We start from the raw sequence: 24,350 nt of genomic DNA on the forward strand, positions 1-24,350 counted from the left end.
TAAGACAAATTATGTTCAACTTTTTACATCAAAAGTAATGAGACCTGAAAACAAATTGTACAAGAGTACCTTAGGTTTCTGTTAGTTATCCATTCCAAAAGGCCAGACGAAAACATAAGCATTTTTCCCCCATAAATGAAATTAATCTTTTCCCAAAAAACACATTTAAGGGAGAAAAAATATTGTTTTACATTCTCAAAACAATGTGAAATACATATAAATGATGAATTAAACATGAATGAACATTTAACTTCCCCTGAACTTTTATTAAAAACTCTTATTGGCGAATACGGTAATGGAATGTTCATATCACTGTTGTCATTATAATCACGGTACTGTGCTTCCACACAGATTGCAATCTTTTAACCAAGTTTATTTTTTCGGTAGATGTAAAAAAATAGGCAACAATGTCCTTTCATGGCAGATGAAACATTAGTGCTATATAATTTTTATCTGAATATTTTGAGTATTTTATTGATTTTCGCAAAGCAAGTTTTGTTTCTTGAAATGTATACTGCTCACAGTAAAAATATGACATGTTCTTGGCCAAATAAAACTTTATTACGTCCGTTATTTTGGCGTATCTAGGGTGTCCCAGTGCATGGTTGATGTTACTTATAGTCGTCCGTATTTTGGGCACCCCTGTTACTAGGGGTGTGGGAAAAAATTGATTCGAATACGAATCGAATCGTTTACGTTGTGCGATTCAGAATCGATTCTCATTTTTAAAAAATATATTTTTTAATTTTTTTATTAAATTTTTATTTATTTATTATTATAATTTTTTAAAATCAATCCAACAAACCTACATAACAATGCAATCCAATTCCAAAACCAAATCTGACCCAGCAACACTCAGAACTGCAATAAACAGAGCAATTGAGAGGAGACACAAACACGACACAGAACAAACCAAAAGTAGTGAAACAAAAATGAATATTATCAACAACAGTATCAATATTACTTATAATTTCAGCATAGCAGTGATTAAAAATCCCTCACTGACATTATCATTAGACATTTATAAAAATAATAAAAAAGAACAATAGTGTCACAGTGGCTTACACTTGCATCGCATCTCATAAGCTTGACAACACACTGTGTCCAATGTTTTCACAAAGATAAAATAAGTCATATTTTTGGTTCGTTTAATAGTTAAAACAAATTTACATTATTGCAATCAGTTGATAAAATATTGTCCTTTACAATTATATAAGCATTAAAAAAAAAAAATCTACTACTCTGCTAGCATGTCAGCAGACTGGTGTAGATCCTGCTGAAATTCTATGTATTGAATGAACACAGAATCGTTTTGAATCAGAAAAATATCGTTTTTGAATCGAGAATCGAATTGAATCGAAAAAAATCTATATATTATCGAATCGTGACCCCAAGAATCGATATTGAATCGAATCGTGGGACACCCAAAGATTCACAGCCCTACCTGTTACTGTTCGTTGGTGGCGGGCGACACGCTGTGTTAGCAACCAGCTTTGCAGCGTCGGCAAACAATGGCGGTGGAGTAAAGAAGGGAGGTGTTGGTAGTGCTAAACATGTCTCAGCAGCTCAATAATTTGTTTAAATATACACACTAACACAGTTTTACCGTGCAACTCTTTGTGACGTTTGTTGTTAGTTCATCTGAGTGAGAGCATTACCAGGTTTCAGGAAACAAGCGGGGGTGCCTAGAAAACAGCAAGGCTTGCAGTAATGCTCCGGAGATTTTAGTGCGTGCCTGTTTGTACCTTTTGGTTAATTCTGCAGGAGGGGTGGTCACGATTTAATAATGCATTTATTTTTCCTAATATTTTCGGAAGCTACTGTCTGATCTACCTTCAACCTCTGTTATCACTCACTTTTACTCACTTGATCATGATTAAAATTAATTAATTGTGCAGCCCTATTTTAGAGTGTTTCTTACTGATTAAAGGAAAACCGGTTTCGTTTATTAATGAGGGGAGACTCTGTGTCTTGTATTCATGCTAGCACTTAAGCTAGCTAGTGATTAGTGCACTAGCTGTTGTGCCAGCAAATGAGCTCTTGAGTTTTTCAAAATACTGTAATCAATTGTAGTTTTCTGATATTTACAATTTTAAACGGTAATACTAGGGGTGTAACGGTACGTGTATTTGTATTGAACCGTTTTGGTACGGAGGTGTACCGAACGAGTACACATGCTAGCAGTGACAGGGCTAGGAAAACATGTAAAAGCCAGAGCTGTAAGACCCTCCTGCCTCGTTAAGATCTCTCGTTTGGGAACACTTTGGCTGCGCGATACAACAATGGAGGACGGAGGTTTGCCGAGATTGTTCAGCAGCCGCTGAACATCTTTCCTGCTTCCAGCTCCCAAACCGTAGTCGAGGAGCGCGGTGGAGACACTCCTCCAGTGCTGATGTATTCACGGGGGCAACACCCTTCACTCTACCGGGCAGTGGGTCTCCACAGCTCCGGACTCCAGGGTAAATGAAGAGTCCGGCGATTAGTTGCAAATCGTGGCTCTATTGCGGTCTTGCACACAGCCAATCCAACAAAATACTAGCCGCTCCCGTACTCGCGCTAAGCTCCCTCACTTCGCTCGCCTACACACTCATCTCAATGCTGTCACATATTAAAGGGCCACACATACACATACGCTACTCTCATAACACATGCTAACCCATTTGAAGCGTCACTACCGTATTCAAGAAGCCTCTCCTTGGCGAGTCAGGCAGGGCAAAAGCAATAACAAATGTTTTTATAGGAGCAGATTTAAAACTAGGGGGCATACAGTGGTCAATTGTTTGGAATATGTACTGCACTGTGCAATCTACTAATACAAGTCTCAATCAATCAATCAAAAAAAACACTTTATATGTAGAAAGGTTTTGTTAAGAAACCATTCTGAGCCTTATCTTATTTACTTTTTATTTTATATATGTTGACCACATTAACCCTGGCAATGGACCCTGTGTGTATATGTATGTTATGCCATTGTTTACAAATTTGGTAAATAAATAACCAAAAAAATTTATATTTTGTTGTTTTCTTACTGTACCGAAAATGAACCGAACTGTCACCTCTATACCGAGGTACGTACCGAACTGAAATTTGTGTGTACCGTTACACCCCTAGGTAATACTAATCAAATTTTACCATGGTTTATGATTTTAACGGTCATCGTTATTTCCCTGGTGCTAGTACTCATGACATTCATGGTGTATTAAAGTTTGACTGAGTCTAGAGATTATTTGTCCGGGCACTTGACTCCGTGGGCAAACTGGCTAGTTTGTTATCCGCAGTGTTTGGCTGTTTGAAAACGAGGACAAAATTTGTAGGGAGAATGTTCAGCAAAAACTGAATCCTTCATAACATGTGGTACACAAAAACGGAGGCAGCATTGTGTTGCATCAAATAAATCTGCAGATAATAATCTACAGATAGTAATGCAATTAAAAAAAAAAAAAAGATGGATTTCTATACTTCTGCCAGGAGGTTATGTGATTGCCGGAGTTTGTCCGTCATTCAGTCAGTCAGTTAGTTACTTTGCAACCTAATAAAAAAAATATGAGATTTTGATGACACATTTTCGGAAAAGGCAGACCCAGCAATTCGATTTTCAGGCTAATCCAGATCACAGGATTGAGAATTGTTTTTAAAGAATTCTTGACTATTTTGTAGATAGTGCTTTTGTAGTCATGGTTTTCCTCGTTAAAGACCAACCTGAGTAGTAAATATCCCTTTTAGATGGACCACCTAACTCAATGAGACGCTCCGAGCGTTTGGAACATGTTGGGAGGAAATCTGAAATGGACTGAGACTCTTTAAAAACACCGACACAATACATGCTTATGCTCCTGGACCAAGAAGGCTTAACGTAAGAATAAAACAAAAAACATTGTATGACTTAACCCAAGGGCGATCAGTCCCTCCAAAAAATATTTCATTATTTAATTCAATTCAAACATTATTTGCTACTGCACCTTTTGCACATATGATTGTCTTCCATTCTGTAATTCAAGATTTCCCTTAGATTGCCAAGATACTTATGGCGGTGGGGGCATGGTTAGGGGTGTGATGGAGGCATAATTACCGTGATGTCATGATTTTCATCATAGTATTTGCATAATTTTCTATTAGGGGTATATGACAATACATTTACAATATTGTTTTTGGCTTATTTGAACAAGCATTGTGTTTTAAATGGATCATTTCTGAATAAGGATCTAAGATTTTATGGCTACAATATCCTTATCGATATTTCTTATGCATACCGATATTTATCTGTACGCTTTTTGGTGCTGTAGGTAATTTGTGGAAATTAAGTTGTGAAAAATTGCATTTTTATTAACATTTATACTAGCACAAATCAAACCATAACCATAATACCTCCAACATGATGTACTGTAACATCTCAGAGCAAGGAAGTCTTTGTGTGCAGTGTAAAGTCTAAAGCAGTTATGTCATCTTCTAAAGCCCACACAGATTCATCACTGTGTTTTGTATTTGTTACAATTACACTCAGCTGGAATTAATATTTATATCTGGCATGCATGTGCAGAGCACATACCTTATACATGATATATCAAATACAGGCCGTACGCTTAGCTTTTTCACTAGAAGCTCCGGTGCGACTAAATAAAACAAAATAGTATCGCATAATTTTTTTGTAGCACAGAAAAAATTTAAGAGCAATATGAAATGTCTTAAAAATATCAAAATTTCATTATTAACACTAAAACAAGGTACACATGTGCACTCATACATATAAACAAAATGCCATCATAAGGCCTACTGTAATGCTCAATTAAACAAAAACAACATCCCTAAACTGTGCTAGTACTGTCTGTAACACGAGTGTAGGGCTGGGAGATATGGATCAAATAATAATAAATAAATAAATGGGTTGTACTTGTATAGCGCTTTTCTACCTTCAAGGTACTCAAAGCGCTTTGACACTACTTCCACATTTACCCATTCACACACACATTCACACACTGATGGAGGGAGCTGCCATGCAAGGCGCCAACCAGCACCCATCAGGAGCAAGGGTGAAGTGTCTTGCTCAGGACACAACGGACGTGACGAGGTTGGTACTAGGTGGGATTTGAACCAGGGCCCCTCGGGTTGCGCACGGCCACTCTCCCACTGCGCCACGCCGTCCAAGTCATATCTTGATTTAGTTTGGCCCATTAACTACCCCATAAATGGAAAAACCTGCTGATGTAACTAAACATCTCAACCATACAATTGTGGTATTTTGCACACAGATGTATTTCAGTATTGAGTGTTGCGCTACCTATGTACTGTATTTTTCGGAGTATAAGTCGCTCCGGAGTATAAGTCGCTTGCTGATAATGCATAATAAAGGAGGAAAAAAACATATATGAGTCGCGCGTGAGTATAAGTCACATTTTTTGGGGAAATTTATTTGATAAAAACCAACACCAAGAATAGACATTTGAAAGGCAATTTAAAATAAATAAAGAATAGTGAACAACAGGCTGAATAAGTGTACGTTATATGACGCATAAATAACCAACTGAGAAGGTGCCTGGTATGTTAACATAACATATTATGGTAAGAGTCATTCAAATAACTATAACATATAGAACATGCTATACGTTTACCAAACAATCTGTCACTCCTACTTGCTAAATCCGATGAAATCTTATGCGTCTAGTCTCTTACGTGAATGAGTTAAATAATATTTTATATTTTACGGTAATGTGTTAATAATTTCACACATAAGTCCCTCCTGAGTATAAGTCGCACCCCTGGCCAAACTATGAAAAAAAACTGCAACTTATAGTCCGAAAAATACGCTCTGTGTGTGTGTGTGTGTGTGTGTGTGTGTGTGTGTGTGTGTGTGTGTGTGTGTGTGTGTGTGTAATAGGGTTGTCCTGATACCTATTTTTTGGTACCTGTTCCAAAATGTATTTCAATACTTTAGATACTTTTCTAAGTAAAGGGAACCACAAAAATAGCAATATTGGCTTTATTTTAACAAAACATCTTACGGTACATTAAACAAATGTTTTTATTGCAATCGAAGAATAATTTTGGCCTTCTTTAATTTTTAGACCAACATGCGTCCGTTCTCCCTTTTCTGTCTACACACAGATTTTTGCTTGCAAGTACTCCGTGATTGTGCGCTGCTGAACATGCTCCTCTGCTCGTAAAACCAGCAACGTCATGACGTGACAACGCGGCGTCATGCCTGTAAAAAAAAAAGAAGATAAAAAAAAAAGAAGAAGAAAATTTACTTTTCAAACAGAGTATAGTACAGTTTTTGGTTCATTAGTAGCGCGATACTATACTAGTACCGGTATATCGTACAACCCTAGTGTGTAGTGTGTATTGCATTATTAAAGTGAGCAAATGCAATGCTCGATCGTCGTTTGCGGCACAATGGAGGGATGTCAGATGACAACTAGAGACTTGTCAGTCACAGCGGATGCTATCTTGCTTTAAAGCAACTTTATGGAATATATATATATATATATATATGTATATATATATTAGGGCTGCAAATATTTGGGTGTCCAACGATTCGATTCAATATCGATTCTTTGGGTCACGATCCGATTCAAAATTGATTTTTTTCAATTCAACACGATTCTCGATTCAAAAACGATTTTTTCCCGATTTAAAAGGATTCTCTATTCGTTCAATACATAGGATTTCAGCAGGATCTACACCAGTCTGCTGACATGCAAGCACAGTAGTAGATTTTTGTAAAAAGCGTTTATAAATGTAAACTACAATGCTTTATCAACTGATTGCAATAATGTAAATTTGTTTTAACTGTTAAATGAACCAAAAATATGACTTATCTTTGTGAAAATATTGGACACAGTGTGTTGTCAAGCTTATGAGATGCAATGCAAGTGTAAGCCACTGTGACACTATTGTTCTTTTATTTTTATTTTTATAAATGTCTAATGATAATGTCAATGAGGGATTTTTAATCACTGCTATGCTGAAATTATAACTAATATTGATACGGTTGTTTATTTTTCACTACTTTTGGTTTGTTCTGTGTCGTGTTTGTGTTTTCTTTCAATTGCTCTGTTTATTGCAGTTCTGAGTGTTGCTGGGTCAGGTTTGGTTTTGGAATTGGATTGCATTGTTATGGTATTGCTGTGTATTGTTTTGTTGGATTGATTTAAAAAAAAAAAATGATTTTTTAAAAATGAGAATCGATTCTGAATCGCACAACGTGAGAATCGCAATTCAAATTCGAATCGATTTTTTCCCACACCACTAATATATATATATATATATATATATATATATATATATATGTATATATATATATATATATATATATATATATATGTGTATATATATGTATATATATATATATATATAATACATAATTACCATATTTTTTGTACTAAAAGGCGCACTTAAAACCCTTAATTTTCTCAAAAATTGACAATGGGCCTATTTTGCTAAATAATTTTGGTTGTGTTTACCGACCTCCAAAGCTATTTTATTTGGTACATTGTGTATCAAGTGTGACCAGTAGATGGCAGTCACACATAAGAGATTTGTGTAGACTGCAAGATGACGCCAGTAAACCCGCTGATGAGTATTTGCAATCTGAATAAGTCCTACAATAATTGGCGCCTTTTGTAGTTTGTGCCGACGCAATACGCTGATGTTCATCAAATTCAATAACAGAATCAACAACTAACTAGCTCGATAAAAAGCGGACGGATATTTAGCCATGAATATATAGATAATCTTGAAGGAAACACCATAGACGTAAATTTTCCACGATAAACCCTGTACATTTTATTTACATTACCTCATTAAACTAGTGTAGTTGTTTGTACTACATTTTATTGTATGGTTTTATACGATATTAATTTTCTAAAAGTTTTAAGAAAAAATGTTGCATGTTAAAATTGTGGTGTTTTGGGTAGGTCCAGCACTACATTACATTGATTTGAATTTTTTTCAATGGGCAACGTTGATTTGAGTGTTTTGAGTGAAAAGCTCTTAAGTTGCAGTACTATTGTTCTACTTTTACATGAACAAAGGTGTACCTCTTGTTGTGGCCTGCAAATGCCAGGCATGTTGACAGACAAACACACTTATTTCGTGTTGTGAATTTCGCGCAACAATTGTGTTTAAAGGGGAACATTATCACAATTTCAAAAGGGTTAAAAACAATAAAAATCAATTCCCAGTGGCTTTTTGTATTTTTTAAAGTTTTTTTCAAAATTTTACCTGTCCCGGAATATCCCTAAAAAAAGCTTTAAAGTGCCTTATTTTCACTATCTTCGAAGCCACTGTCCATTTTCCTGTGACGTCATACAGTGCTGCCAATGAAAACAAACAATGGCAAATAGCACAGCAAGATATAGCGACATTAGCTCGGATTCAGACTCTGATTTCAGCGGCTTAAGCGATTCAACAGATTACGCATGTATTGAAACGGATGGTTAGAGTATGAAAGTATTGAAGAAGAAACTGAAGCTATTGAGCGAATAGCTATTGACGCTATCCAGCCATAGCATGGCCGAATAGCTGCGTTAGCATCGCCGGTAAAATGTGTGGACCAAACGATCAGGACTTTCGCATCTTGTGACACTGGAGCAACTTAAATCCGTCGATTGGTAAGTGTTTTTTTTGCATTAAATGTGGGTGGAAGAAAATGTAATATAGTTTCAAATGTACATACAGCTATAGCCTAAATAGCATGTTAGCATCGATTAGCTGGCAGTCAGGCCGCGACCAAATATGTCTGATTAACACATAAGTCAACAACAGTAACAAAACTCACCTTTGTGATTTCGTTGACTTTATCGTTGCAAATGCATCTGCAGGTTATCCATACATCTCGGTGCCATGTCTGTCTTAGCATCGCTGGTAAAATGTGCAGACACTCCAGCACATTCAATGGGGGTCTGGCGGCAGATTTCTTGCCACTTTCGCATCTTTGGGCCAGTGGTGCAACTTGAATCCCTCCCTGTTAGTGTTGTTACACCCCCCGACAACACACCGACGAGGCATGATGTCTCCAAGGTTCCAAAAAGTAGTCGAAAAAATGGAAACTAACAGAGCTGAGACCCGGTGTTTGTAATGTGTTCGAGCAAATAAAAATGGCAGCTTTCCTACCTAGGCAACGTCACATACTGACGTCATCGCTTCAAGAGGGCTAAACAGAAAGGCGTTTAATTTGCCAAAATTCACCCATTTAGAGTTCGGAAATCGGTTAAAAAAATATATGGTCTTTTTTCCACAGCATCAAGGCATATATTGACGCTTACATAGGTCTGGTGATAATGTTCCCCTTTAAATGTGACATGTGTGGAGACACCAATGGGCTTTTAGCACATACATCCAACTTTTGTCTGAACTTGCTACGTACAAAAAACAAAAAAAAAAAAACAGGGCTCCAGCCATTTGAGACGGCGTGTATGCCATTACCTGAAAACCGATACGGGGCTTAAGAAAAAAGGCAAGATCGGCGTGCGAGATAGACCATGTGTCATTACAGAAATTCTGAGTCATTCTGAGACCTTCCCATCTCAAATCGGCGCTTTGAATGACGTCGCCTCTAAATGACACCGCTCGGTTCATTGTGTTATCAGTGAGAAGGTTGTGTTTTGTGTCGCACACGGGGGCCACACGCTTCCGGTTAATGCGAACATTCGCTGTGAAAGACGAGTAGCGCTCACAACAGAAATAGGAGGAAAAAAAAAAAACGCTTTCAAAGTCGAAATATTTCCCCCCACGGAGCCCTGACTTGGTCTCCCGGCTCCTCATTCATTTGGTCAATCATAGCCTCTGTATTTCTCCTTTTCTCTTTTTTTCCTCCCGTCCTCCTTCACCGTGACTTATCTCCATCGTTTCCACTTTCCAACCTCTTTTTTTTTTTTTTTTAAATGGCTTTCCATCGCTCTGTCTTTCCCATCAATCCGTCATTGAGCTCTCGACAAGCTTCGCATGATTCCTGCCTTTTTTTCCAATGTGTTTTTGTGCACTTGCGCACACACACACACACACACACACACACACACACACACACACACACACACACACACACACACACACACACACACACACACACACACACACACACACACACAGATGTCTTCCCACCACGCTACAGCTACCGCCTCCCCGTGTGTGGTCCGGTCCGACTATAGGCCGTTACATTGTCCCAGACATCTCAGCCCCGCGACGATCGATGACGGGGAGAGTTTAACTTTAAAAAAAAAAAAAAAAGAAGGGAGGGGGGTGCGTGTGTGTGTGTGTTTGTTTTTCTGTTTCCAATTTGGGTCCACCCTGAGGAACGCCATACTCCGCTCCGTCTCAAACGCACCATTCATGACGGCCTGACGCACATGATTAGACGCACAGTCGTACCCTCCCACAAAAAAGCCAACATGCATGGGAAAAAGAATTAGGACACCCCATTGGGGTCTCCATGACATTTGAGCCTTTGAGCCACCCTTTGTAGGTTGTGGGGAGAATTGCTTTGCAGTACATGCTAGCATCAATGCAAGACAGCTAACCCCCGTTTTATCATGACACAAATACTCAGAGACTTCTGGACAATTATTTGCTCAGTAAGTAAGGGTGTAACGGTACACAAAAATCTCAGTTCAGTATAGGGCTGAGCAATATGGCCTTTTTTTAATGTCTTGATATTTTAAGGCCATATTATGACTAGGACTGCAACTAACGATTAATTTGATAATCGATTAATTTGTCGATTATTACTTAGATTAATCGATTAATAATCGGACAAAAAAGACAAACTGCATTTCTATCCTTTCCAATACTTTATTTTAAAAAAACGCATACTGGCACCATGTCCTTCCGACTTGCCAGACATAACAATAACAAGGTAAGTGTTAGAAAAATGTTTTTTTTTTAATAAAGTGCACCATTGTCATGCACAATAGCAATAATCTTGCTTAGGGGAATTTCAAACCTGCTTACTACCTATTCCAACCATTCTGCAATGTTGGATGCTGAATGTCTCTCCTCTAGTGCAGGGGTGTCAAACTCAAATACAGAGCGGGCCAAAATTTTAAATTGAACGAAGCCGCGGGCCGAGGTTGAACAAATTAATTCTTTAATAGGCACCCAAACAAGTTTTGCATTGAATTTTCACCAAGCAAGGCTTATATAACTTTATAGTGACATGCAAAATCGAGTTTAAAATAATAATCATTAAAAAATATCAATGACATATCAAATAAAATAAAAATACAAATTGAATGCCTCTTTTCGGCGGCGGGTTTGAGTTGGGGCGGGGTTTGGTGGTAGCGGGGGTGTATATTGTAGTGTCCCGGAAGAGTTAGTAATGCAAGAGTTTCTGGGTATTTGTTCGGTTGTGTTTATGTTGTGTTTCTGGGTATTTGTTCGGTTGTGTTTATGTTGTGTTACAGTGCGGGTGTTCTCCCAAAATGTGTTTGTGATTCTTCTTTGCTGTGGGTTCACTGTGTGTCGTATATTTGTAACAGTGTTAAAGTTGTGTATACGGCCACCCTCAGTGTGACCTGTATGGCTGTTGACCAAGTATGCCTTGCTTAGAGTTGTGTGTGTGTATGAGCTGCATATATTATGTGAGTGGGCCGGCACGCTGTTTGTATGGAGGAAAAGCGGACGTGGCGACATGTAGAGAACGCCAAAGGCAGTGCTTTTACGGCCCGCCCCCAATATTATTGTCCAGGTGGAAATCGGAAGAAATTCGGGAGGGGCACTGAACTTCGGGAGTCTCCCGGGAAATTCGGGAGGGTTGACGAGTATGAGTATTAGTGGTGAATGCTGTGTTACGGCGTCGGGCCAGCTCTAATGTTAATTTGATATTGCCTCGAGGGCCAAATGAAATTACACGGCTTGCCAAATTTGGCCCACGGGCCAGAGTTTGACACCCCTTCTCTAGTGGCATGGTTGTAAGGCAGATTGACTTCATGTTCCATTTGTCTCCAATGTAGTGCATGTATTGCCAATGTAGGCTTGCTTGGCTACACTTGTCCGCACATCAGTGGTCAGAAAAATGTTGCTCTGGGTGGCTTTAATGTCAGTTTTCACAGCTTGAAATGTCTGCTCATACTTCCTCTCCATCAGTTTCGTACAATGGGTCCTCGAGGGAAGAGTGTAACCAGGGTTGAGGACGTAAATCATTTTTCTGAAACCGTCATCCTCCACCATTGATAGTGGCTTCATGTCAGTTACCAACATATTTAGGACACTATCAGTCAATGCTGCCTTGTTTCTTTCTGAAATGAGAGAAACCATATAATGAACGTACAAAGTAGCATCATTTACATGTAACTCAATACATACTGTACTTAGTTGATTTATTTAATAATTTCTGATGTTAAAGGCACATTTTTTCATATCGTGGTCACTGCTGCCTAGTTTTTCTTGTTATATTGTTATTTTTACTGTTATGTTTTCATTCTTATGTTGCTTTTTTATTTTTATTCTTATTGATATGTATATATATATATATATATATATTTTTTTTTTTTTTCCCATTTAAACCCCCGTTATTTACTTTTTAAATTCGATCTCAATTCTTTACACTGCTGCTGGAATTTAAATGTTCCTGAGGGAATCAATAAAAGTACTGTCTGTCTGTCTGTCGTTCTGTCTGTCTGTCTGTCTGTCTATCTCATTACACCACCACACTAAAAAAAGCTAAATTAAATAAATGGACATTGGGGATGCAGCATACAACAATAATAACACAGAAATGTAACTCATCAGATCAGAACTGGTTCAGATATTGTACACGTTTCTGTTGTGAATAATAAAGGATTTATTTTAGGCTGCCTGTGAATAATTGCAGGAAATATTCCAGCACCTTCATAACGTTTATATTACTAAAGCGTCACTCAAATATTATATAGCTTTATCGGGTCCAGCTACATTGATCCATTATGAAACCAACCTGAGATATTTCTGTCAATTACATTTATTTCCAAATTGGTAAACGTGCGTTTTCTTTCTCAAAACGGAGTCAAATGTGCCGGAGACACATTATCAGCCCCATGTTGCAACAAAGACATAACTTTAACGTTACTCACAAAAAAGCTGAACTCATGAATGCCTGTTGCCGCTCATAACAACACAGAAACTGAAGACCTCGAACTCTCCAATAAGTTCCTAACACTCTGAAAGTTAATACACAACAGTTGCCTTAAAAAAATCTCCTCATTAACAACATATTAAAAACCCACAAAGACGGACACAACGGATCAATGTACTCGGACTATGGACTTAAAAAGTTACGTACCGTGAGTCTTTTTTCTTCACCCATGGATCAGACATGCTTCCTCTTAAGGTGCTCCCGAAGCGATGTCGTACTTCCGTGCCACGCGAGGTCGATGCTGCACGTTTTGTGCAGTGTTTAGGGTGAAGAATCCCCACACTTTTGACAACTTTGGTCGTACACTTTTCTCCATTGCACTTACACTATCGCTCCTGTTTTACTCCGCCATTTTTCGAAAGTTTCCAGACAAAGGATACGGCTTCGTCACGTGAGCTGCACATGGCACATCACTGGCTGGCTCACTGCCACCCTGGCGCTGTTTTGTACTTTTTTGTACCTATTTTGATTATTGTTTCTCAGCTTTTTGTAAATATTGCAGTTCATAAATAAAGGTTTAGGAAAGAACGAAAGGAAGAAAAAAAAAAAAGGGGGCCTCAGCGCATGCGCATTGCATACATCCCACGAATCGATGACTAAATTCATCGCCAACTATATTTATAATCGATCTTAATCGATTTAATCGATTAGTTGTTGCAGCCCTAATCACCATACACGATACACGATATATATCTGGATATTTTGCCTTGGCCTTGAATTAACACTTGATACATATAATCACAGCAGTATGATGATTCTATGTGTCTACATTAAAACATTCTTCATACTGCATTAATATATGCTCATTTTAAACTTTCATGCAGATAAGGAAATCACAACTAAGTCAATTGACCAAAACTGTATTTATTAAACAGTTATTAAGCAATGGCACAAACGTTCATGTCATTTCCAAAACAGAAAGTGCAAGATTGTCATAGACAGTTTAAGTATCAAATAAAAATGAGCTGAATAATAGTTAATCAAATAGTCTTCGTCCTTCGCTATGTGGTAGGTTACTACGAACGTTATTAAATTCTGTTGTTGACTATTGGCGACTTGTCCAGGGTGTACGCCGCCTTCCGCCTGCTTGTAGCTGAGATAGGTACGAGCAGCCCCTGTGACCTCAAAGGGAATAAGCGGTAGAAAATGGATGGATGGACTATTTTTTTCATACGGTGTTGATCAGGAAATGTTTGCCTATGCATTTTGATGGTGTGGGCGTGTGGCACCAAACGGAGATCTTGAAATGCGGAGTAACCACTCTTCATTCTCTAGCGGGTGACTTTTCAAATGATGCCACATATTAGCAGTAATGCTACTTTTCATAACAACACTTTTGCCGCCTGCTTGACTTATTACGGTTGTCTGTTCGACATATTCCCACTGATGGACCCCCTGCTACTTTTCTTGGTAATTAATTCTTCCTTTATTCGCACCTTCTTTCTCTCGTATTACCACTCGCACGGCTCTGCTAGCATCACAGCTAACGTTCCCCATGTTGCTACCTCTCCGCTCCACGAGAGCGTATACGGATGTGACGTATGTAAGAAGGTGCGCTTGCTGTCTGAGACAGGAAAGAGCGAGAAGAGCCTCTAATGTAATGCCCGCAGCTGAAAGCAACTGCGTGAGAACGTATACTCCAATATCATAATATAGTCATTTTCTATATCGCACAGAGACAAACCCGTGATATAACATGTATATCAATATATCGCCCAGCCCTAGTTCAGTACGTACCTCGATTTAGAGGTCACGGTTCGGTTGATTTTCGGTACAGTAAGAAAACAACAAAATACCCAATTTTTTGGACTATAAGTCGCAGTTTTTTTTCATAGTTTGGCCATTGGTGCGACTTATACTCAGGAGCGACTTATGTGTGAAATTATCAACACATTACCGTAAAATATCAAATAATATTATTTAGCTCATTCACGGAAGAGACTAGACATATAAGATTTCATCGGATTTAGCAATTAGGAGTGACAGATTGTTTGGTAAACGTATAGCATGTTCTATATGTTATAGTTATTTGAATGACTCTTACCATAATATGTTACGTTAACATACCAGGCACCTTCTCAGTTGGTTATTTATGCGTCATATAACGTACACTTATTCCCCCTGTTGTGCACTATTCTTTATTTATTAGGGTCTGCCAGGCCCATTGCAAAAGGACAAAAGGAGTCCTTTTGCAATGGGCCTAAGGACCCTATTGAAACTGTAACGTTTTATTATTATTATTTTAAATTGCCTTTCAAATGTCTACTCTTGGTGTTGGTTTTTATCAAATAAATTTCCCCCAAAAATGCGACTCATACTCCAGTGCGATTTATATATGTTTTTTTCCCTTCTTCATTATGCATTTTCGGCAGGAGTGACTTATACTCCGAAAAATACGGTATACATTTTCTGGTTATTTATTTACCAAATTTGTTAATAATGGCTTTATCCTTTTAACATTGGGAACACTATAGTAATTCTGCCCCAAAATAGAAATAGCTCTGTGTGTGATGAATGTGAGCCACCACTAGGCTGATCAGTGCAACAGCAGGCAGTCATGAATGCTAAGATAGTAACATACACATACACACAGGGTCCATTGCCAGGGTTAATGTGGTCAACATATCCATCCATCCATCCATCCCTTTTCTACCGTTTATTCCCTTCGGGGTTGCGGGGGGCGCTGGAGCCTATCTCAGCTACAATCGGGCGGAAGGCGCAATATACCCTGGACAAGTCGCAATGTCATCGCATGGCCAACACAGATAGACAGACAATATTCACACTTATATGAAAAAAAAAACTAAATACAACTAAAAAAGATAAGGCTCAGAATTGGTTTCTTAACAAAACATTTTTACACATACAGTGCAAGATTAAACTGCATTGAAGTTGTTGCTCGGATTAAATAAAATGACAAAACTTTTATTCTATGTATTCAAGATGCAACATTAAACAGTTTTAAGTCAACTCAGCCTCAGATTAACTTTTCTTTTTCCACCCAGCCTTTAACACCCTGGTGACTTTAACTCAATCTTCCTTGTTTTTTGCCAGAAATATCAGTTTATCCACATTGTTTGCAGAAAGAGCAGACCTGCTCGCAGTTACAATGTCTCCAGCTGTGGAAAATACCCATTTCGCTGGGCACGGAGGTAGCAGGTATGACGAGGTAGTGCCTGGCTAACTTGGCAGTAAGAGGATATATGGGCTCATTGTTCTTCCACTATAGAAGTGGATCAAAATGTAGTTTTTAATGCAATATGGTCTTAAATCTGCTGCTATAAAAACACCAACAGCATTTGTTATTGCTTTAGCCCTGACTGACTGGCCGGGGGGAGGCTACATGAATGCGGTGCGAAGCTGTTTTTGCACCATGCTCCTTTTTCTTCGTTGAAGTGATGTTCACTTGGGGGTGGTACCGCTTCAAATGGGTTAGCATGTTTGACGTGTTGCCAGAAGCATACGCTACTGCTGCTTAACAATGTCGGCAAACCGCATTTGCTTTGTCCACCTCTCGTCCTCCATTGTTGTATCGCACCGCGGAACCGAAGTGTTCCCAAATGGGAGATCTTAACGGGACAGGAGGGTCTCCCAGCTCTGGCTTTTGCATGTTGTCGTAGCCCGGACATTGCTGGCATGCCGTGTGTTGTGCCTCGGTGTGCATTGTTTACACAACGTGCGGTATGCTACTCATGTCCATCCGTATGGTGCGCTACTTAATATGTCCGTGTGGAAACTCGTTCGGTGCACTTCCGTTCCCCCGTACCGAAAAGGCTCAATACAAATACACGTAACGTTACACCCCCATCAGTAAGTCATCAGTCCCTCCAGTATTTTGCAGGCTTTTTTGGTGATTGTTTTTCAGAAAGTTGTGGCAATAGTTGCAATGTTTCGAGCCTCACTTTTTTTTAATCAATAATATTGAAAGTAACTTGTGATTTTCTCAATTTGCTATCAGGGTTTTAAGTGTTTCTTAACCTACAAAAACTCATGTTTGCAACAAAAAAAATGCTGTATTGATGTTTTTCTTGTTTTATACGGCACATATTCAAAAGTAGACACTAAATGGCGGCAAAGATACATACTCGGAGCTCATTGTTGAATTTTGTGTGATTGTTTTTTAGAAAGTCGCGGAAATAGTTGCAATGTTTTGAGTCATACTATTTTTTCAATAATATTGGAATTTAACTTGTGAATTTCTCAATTTGCTATCAATGTTTCAAGTGTTCCTTAACCTAAAAATAGCTCGTTTGCAGCAAAAAAAATGCTGGATTGATGTTTTACTTGTTTTATATGGCACATAATCAAAAGTAGACACTAAATGGCGGTAAAAGTACATACTCAGAACTCATTGTTGAATTATTTGTGATTGTTTTTCATAAAGTTACGGCAATAGTTGCAATGTTTTAAATATTACCTTTTTTTTCCAATAATATTGGAATTTAACTTGTGATTTTCTCAATTTGCTATCAATGTTTTAAGTGTTCCTTAATCTAAAAAAAGCTCATGTTTGCAACAACAACAAAAATGCTGCATTGATGTTTTACTTGTTTTATATGGCACATATTCAAAAGTAGACAAATAGTGGTAAAAGTACATACTCAGAGCTTATTGTTAAATTTTTTGCGATTGTTTTTCAGAAAGTTGCTGCAATAGTTGCAATGTTTGGAGTCTTACTTTGCTTTATCAATAATATTGAAATTAACTTGTGATTTTCTCAATTTGCTATCAATGTTTTAAGTGTTCCTTAACCTAAAAAAAAGCTCATGTTTGCAACAAAAAAATGCTGTATTGATTTTTTATATGGCACGTATTCAAAAGTAGACACTAAATAGCGGTAAAAGTACACACTCAGAACTCATTGTTGAATTATTTGTGATTGTTTTTCAGAAAGTTAAGGCAATAGTTGCAATGTTTGGAGTCTTCCCTTTTTTTTCCAATAATATTCGAATTTAACTTGTGATTTTCTAAATTTTCTATAAATGTTAAAAAATGCTCATGTTTGCAACAAAAAAATGCTGTATTGATGTTTTACTTGTTTTATGTGGCACATATTCAAAAGTAGACACTAAATGGCGGTAAAAGTACATACTCAGAGCTTATTGTTGAATTTTTTGCATTTTTTTTTTTTTTCAGAAGGTTGCTGCAATAGTTACAATGTTTCGAGCCTTACTTTGATTTATCAATAATACTGAAATTAACTTGTGATTTTCTCAATTTGCTATCAATGTTTTAAGTGTTCCTGAACCTAAAAAAAAGCTCATGATTGCAACAAAAAAATAGTTGCAATGTTTTAAATCTTACTTTTTTTTCAAAAATGTTGGAATTTAACTTGCGATTTTCTCAATTTAATTTCGATGTTTTGAGTGTTCCTTAACCTAAAAAAAGCTCATCTTTGCAACAAAAAAAAATGCCGTATTGATGTTTTACTTGTTTTATATTGCACATAATCAAAAGTAAAGCGTTACTATACTTTGTTTGGTTCGTGGTATATGCTTTATATAGTGGTACATCAAATAAGTGTGTAGATATGTACTGTAAATGGAGTATCATTGTTCTTTGTTTACTTTGTATAATGTTACAGTGGCCAAATCTATAAAATATATACAACCTCTACCTTGTTTTAATGAATACTTATATCTACTATGTTACTGTATTTTAATGTTAGTCATTATAGTGGTACTTCAAGAGCCAAGTGTTTTCTCAGGTGGTACTAGGTAAAAAAATCGGACAACCACTGACCTAGAGGCAGTCCACTCTGAGTGCTGATCTGCTTGTTTCCTTGCCAAGTTTTCGACCAGCTGGATGTGACTACATGTGCAACAAAGTTGTCGAACTATAGCACTACTTTGTTTTAGGTCTATTTGTACCCCTTCAAAGTTGATGTTAAAGTAACAATGATTGTCACACACACACACACACACACACGATGTGTGGCAAAATTATTCTCTGCATTTGACCCATCACGCTTGATTATCCCCCTGGGAGGTGAGGGGAGCAGTGGGCAGCAGCGGTGGCCGCGCCCGGAAATCCTTTTTGGTGATTTAACCCCCAATTCCAACCCTTGATGCTGAGTGACAAGCAGGGTTAGTACCTATACAAGTATGACGTTATATTTGTGTCTTAATGTTGAGGTCACAAAGGCAGATTTTGAAAACAGAAAAATGTTTTGCAACCACAGACATTAAATTTGGAAAATAAATTAAAATCAAGTGATAAATAAAAATATTTAAGCTAATGTAAAACGATTTTGTGCACAATAAAGAAGTTTGCCTGTTTGCTATTAGTTAAAGTTAAGTTAAAGTACCACTGATGGTTACACAAGCACTCATGGTGAAATTACCCTCTGCATTTGGCTCATCCCCTTCTTCTACCACCTGGGAGGTGAGGGGAGCAGTGAGCAGCAACGGTGGCCGCGCTCGGAAATAATTTTGGTGATTTAACGCCCAATTCCAACCCTTGATCCATATAATCACTCAATAATTACGGCTGTCTACAGTCAGACCGATGTGCCCGCTCTCTCAGCCTCACACCTCTGTGCATTCAACCTATTTTTTGTTAGATTTCTGTTGTGCTTTCGTGTAAGACCAGACACACAAAAACGCAAACAATCAGAGAATTGGAAAAATTGTACGCGTTGATTGGCTGCTTGTTCTCCAATGCGATGTCTTGTTATGTTATCCTGGAAACATTAGTTCATGCCTAATGGACTCAATTCCATCCATCCATCCATTTCCTACCGCTTGTCCCTTTTTGGGTCACGAGGGGTGCTCAATTGTCGTGTCCCAATTCGGCGGCAGAATCCTTCCAAAGACCCAGCCCATGTAGTCTATGGAGTGTGAGCTTTGGAAAGTCATCCAGTCGCAGCTGGAGAGATGTTCAATGGGACGGTCCGGCCTTCGCAACACATACTGGTTTTTTCACTTCTTCACATTGTCCGCTTGCGATAAGTTCCAGAAATGGGAGATGAAAAGAGAAAGAAACCTAACAAAATATTAAATTAAGAATCAAAAGTTGGTTTAGATTTATTGTGTATATGCGTGAATGGAGAAATATTTTATTTTTAAACATAGTAAACTACTTTATACTGTAACTAACCTAAATTGCAAAGCACTCTGGTCAACTTTATATTTTAAAATCTGCTTTAAATATGCAGGAAAAATTCAGCAATAACAGGTTTTTAGGATATTTACATGCTTAGTATTACATTTAGTATGTATTATTTATGCATTAATTAATTTTTATTAACTGGGTCAAGGGACCGTGATTCTCTTTTATAAAGCAAAAATAGTTTATAAAGAAAAATGATATGGTGATTGCTTTATTAGATCTTTTTTAGAAAAAAAACAAATGTAATACAACAATCAGCTTCACAAACTGACTTGATGAGGTAGTTGGACATACAGTATGTGTACCCTCAGAATGGAGACGATTCAGATGATATTCCAAATAGACAAGTCTTTATGGTCTTTCTTTTTGGAATCCATACAGTATATATTATTTTAAACATGTTTTAAAATATTTGGGAAATGTCTTTATGTAAAAGCTCAGACTATTATTTGTAAAATTATTCTAAATAATCCATTGGCTCCACAATATACTACTTGATTTAAAAAAAAAATCCTGTCATAAATGTTTGTACTTTTAACTGTACTTATTTGTAATAACTGAATATATTCACCTATTTTGAAAGAGTTGCAATTAAGGCAATACATGAATCACAACAGTAGTCGTTGCAGCACCTTATTTATACGCAAAGAAACAGAATGCTTTCAGATGATCAGCCAAACCTGCTTGAGCTGAAGGAGAAATTTCAAGTCAGTCCGACTTATGGGGTTTGTTACCAGTCAGAAAAATAACGGCACCAGGCAACCCAGTTTTAATGTGTGTGTATTGCAATCGACACTTATGATTGTGCAGCTGTGCTTAATGAAGTGATGCTGAAGTCTAGTGATTATTGGCAAACAAGAGAGAACAAAGCACTTCTTATTATTTTTACTAACAGCCACCGACTGGAATTAGAAGACGATTAAGTTTATAATTCCTCAAAATTGCTCATCGACTGACGCTTATTTCCCTCCTGACGTTATGAAAAATGCTTAAAAAACAGGGCATGCTGATGCGCCCTTGCTGCCAACACAATAGTAAGGCAAGGAAATTGATGGAGCATAATTAAACGAGTCAATTGTCAGCTAAATAACGTTACCTTACTTTAGCTAGTTTGTGGTTGGAATGTTGCCACGTTGTGTGGAAACGAAGCGTCCTCGTCTAGCTGTGGAGTTTGATCATGAGGGAGTTTCTAGACGTCTGGGCGTGTGTTAAATACTTGTGCTCACTTTGAAATTGGTCTTGGTAAAATATGGACAATGTGCCCTGACCGCGTCCACTAAAGTTGTCTCTTGCTTTGGTCCACAGGTGTGTTGAGGGGACAAGTGGGACTCTGGATTCAGGACCTGCTTTTAAAACCTCTCCCAGGGATCTGCACGACGTAAGACCCCAGTGGATGCTATGTGGACTTTAAGACCCTCCTGATAAAGTTAAAGAAGCCAAAGGGTTGGCCGCGATGGACCTGCGTGGACTCCGACAGCGGTCCTGCTAAAAAATAAAGGAGCGGATGGATTAGTGCGAGCTCCACTCCCGCTCGGTTTCTGCTTCCCATTAGCGGAGCGGCCTACAGCTGCCGGACGGACCTCTGGGGCGCAACTGAGCCGCTTCGACAGAACTGATGCCCAGGCCCGGAATCTGGCATAATGTTTTCATAACCTGATGAACATTAGAGGTAAGTTTTTTTGTATATATACATATATATAATGTATATATATATATAATGTATGTGTATATATATATATATATATACACGTGTTAAATTCACTCTTACACAGTGATGAATGTGTGAGGAATAATCCATGTGTTTAATAAATGTTTTAAAGCAACAATTATCTGCAATCACTCAATTCCTACACATGCTTTAATGGTGAAGTTGTTAGTCTGCATAAATAGATATAAATCACAAATTAGTCATCATTTAATGTTTATTCTGTCCTGTTATTTTATCATCACAGAAATAAATTGTCAAACCTCTTTTAAAAACATTGGAGTAATTTGAAACATATTATTTAGTTTTTGAACAATTATAATATACTATTTATAATTATAATGTCTTATGGGTATAATTAAGATTATTTTTTTCTTAAATCAATAATTTTTTGTAATTTTTTAAATAAAAACTGGCTAGGAGTCAAATCTCTTTTATAAACGTACATTAATTTTGCAGTACGTTTAATTATAAAGGTTTATCTTTGAAAATGTATTTGATAATACGGTTGCAGCTATCGATTGTTTCAGTAATCGAGTAATTTATTGATTAGTTTGATTAATTGAATAATAGGATAAACATTCTTTATGGCCTTAATGCATATTTTGGGGAAAATACCTTTAAATAAACAGCAATTGTCTGCTTACTACAGCCTTTATCTTTTTTTTCTAATAATTTGCCATCATCAACATTAAAATTGCACTTTTGAAAAAAAAAATTCTTGGCTGTCATGTGCGTTCTATTGCAGTGGCCGTGCAGAAAAAAATGATATCCGCATATTTAAAGTTCCGACTCTAAAGTCCAGACTTGATAAATTGTTGTTAGCTTCATCCAACAAACAATTAATCAAAGCAACATAATATGAATGAAAGCTTTTTTCTAATCTAATTCCACAGTTCATTCGATTAATTGTTGCTGCCCTAACTGATATTAATAATTATTTAATGGGCAGTTTAAATGTGTATACTCTTAATTTAAAAATAAAACAAATCACTGCATGTGTCAAAATGATAAACGATAATTTTTTATGTGATCAACAATTAATTTGAAAACATATTTAAATGTAAATATATTGTTTTCCCGTTTAAGTAATTATAGGTAGTTATCATAGTTTAGTAAAGTGTAATAATACTGTGTTCAGAGTATCCACTTATCATCGTGTGAGCAAAGAGGAATTTGTAGTTTAAAAATATCAATGCAGTATCTTTAAGCTTGACCAAGGTCTTAAATGACAAATTATATGACTTTTCATGTTTGTCTAAAAGATTAGGCCAAGCATTTTAAGCACATGAGTGCGTGTTTGCGTGTTTTGTATATGTTTTTCATTATGCGGTAGCGGTGGCTTTCGCTCGGTGATGTTGTTCAGTGAGGGCGGGATACTTTTTAACCGCGCGATGCTTTTAGCTGTGGTTGGTGTACGCGCGTGCGGACGATTGTGTGTGGACCCTTCATGCACGTTTTGGATGCCTTTTCTTGAATGTTCGTATGTGCGCGCTCGCTTGTGCGTGGCCTGTGTGTTGTGGTGGCGCCACAAGGCTTTGATGTTGCCAGTCAGATTTGGAACATGTTTTTTTTGCTGTTCTAGAAAACGAAGGAATGTTGAGTGGAAATGATTGAGTCGAAAAGTAAGTAGGTGTGTCAGTCAAAACACACGCACACACTTTTGTGACGTAACAGCCCAGTAAAGCGCGAACTCCGTGGCTACATTGCTGTTACTTCTTGCCTTACTTACCCACACATAGAAGTTACCTGTTGACCCACTTTCGCACAAAACCTACAAAGCACCACTATTACCCAGCCGTGCAAAAACACACAACTTTCAAACCCACGCTGTATGTGTGGATTCTTGGTAGAACAATGCATCATTCTGCAGGGAGGCCCTTAACCCCCACTGCACTCACCTCCACGCTCAATATCGCCGCAAAGCTTATATTTCTTTCTCATATCTTCCTCCCGCAAACAAGGATTATTCTCTACGCTTCATTGTGCAGACAAAGTTGTCGGCGTTGGACGTCAATTAATGGCTCAATTTGGTACATGGCTAATGAGCGACTTGTTTAAAGGACGCCAAATAAATCAGGCGCTAGGGGGACAGATGTGATTTGATGTGTGTGTGGGATCTATTTAAGGGTGGGCAATATGGCCTTTTATTAATATCAAGATATGTCACGATACACGATATATATCTGCATATTTTGCCTTAGCATTGAATTAACACTTGATGCATATAATCAGACCAGTATGATGATTCTATGTGTCTACATTAAAACATTCTTGTTCATACTGCATTAATATAAATGCAAATTTTAAACTTTCATGCAGAGAGGGACATCACATTTATTTCAATTTACCAAAACTGTATTTATTAAACAGTTATCAAGCAGTGGCACAAACGTTCATGTCATTTGCAAAACAAAGTGCGATTTTGTCAGA

General features: G+C 37.6%; 1 protein-coding gene across 4 annotated transcripts in view; it reads left to right on the forward strand.

Moving 5' to 3' along the window:
• The window catches only part of trps1 (trichorhinophalangeal syndrome I), a 278,372-nt gene that overhangs the window by 39,997 nt on the left and 214,025 nt on the right, over positions 1–24,350 (forward strand). For all 4 annotated transcript variants that reach the window (XM_061908575.1, XM_061908574.1, XM_061908577.1 and 1 more), the window contains exon 2: positions 21,518–21,881. In XM_061908575.1, coding sequence (XP_061764559.1) covers positions 21,869–21,881 — 13 coding nt within the window. In that variant the 5' untranslated portion in view covers positions 21,518–21,868. The remainder of the gene's footprint in view (positions 1–21,517; positions 21,882–24,350) is intronic.

This window comes from Nerophis ophidion, linkage group LG08 (genome assembly GCF_033978795.1).
Source record: "Nerophis ophidion isolate RoL-2023_Sa linkage group LG08, RoL_Noph_v1.0, whole genome shotgun sequence".
Taxonomy (NCBI): Eukaryota; Metazoa; Chordata; class Actinopteri; order Syngnathiformes; family Syngnathidae; genus Nerophis; species Nerophis ophidion.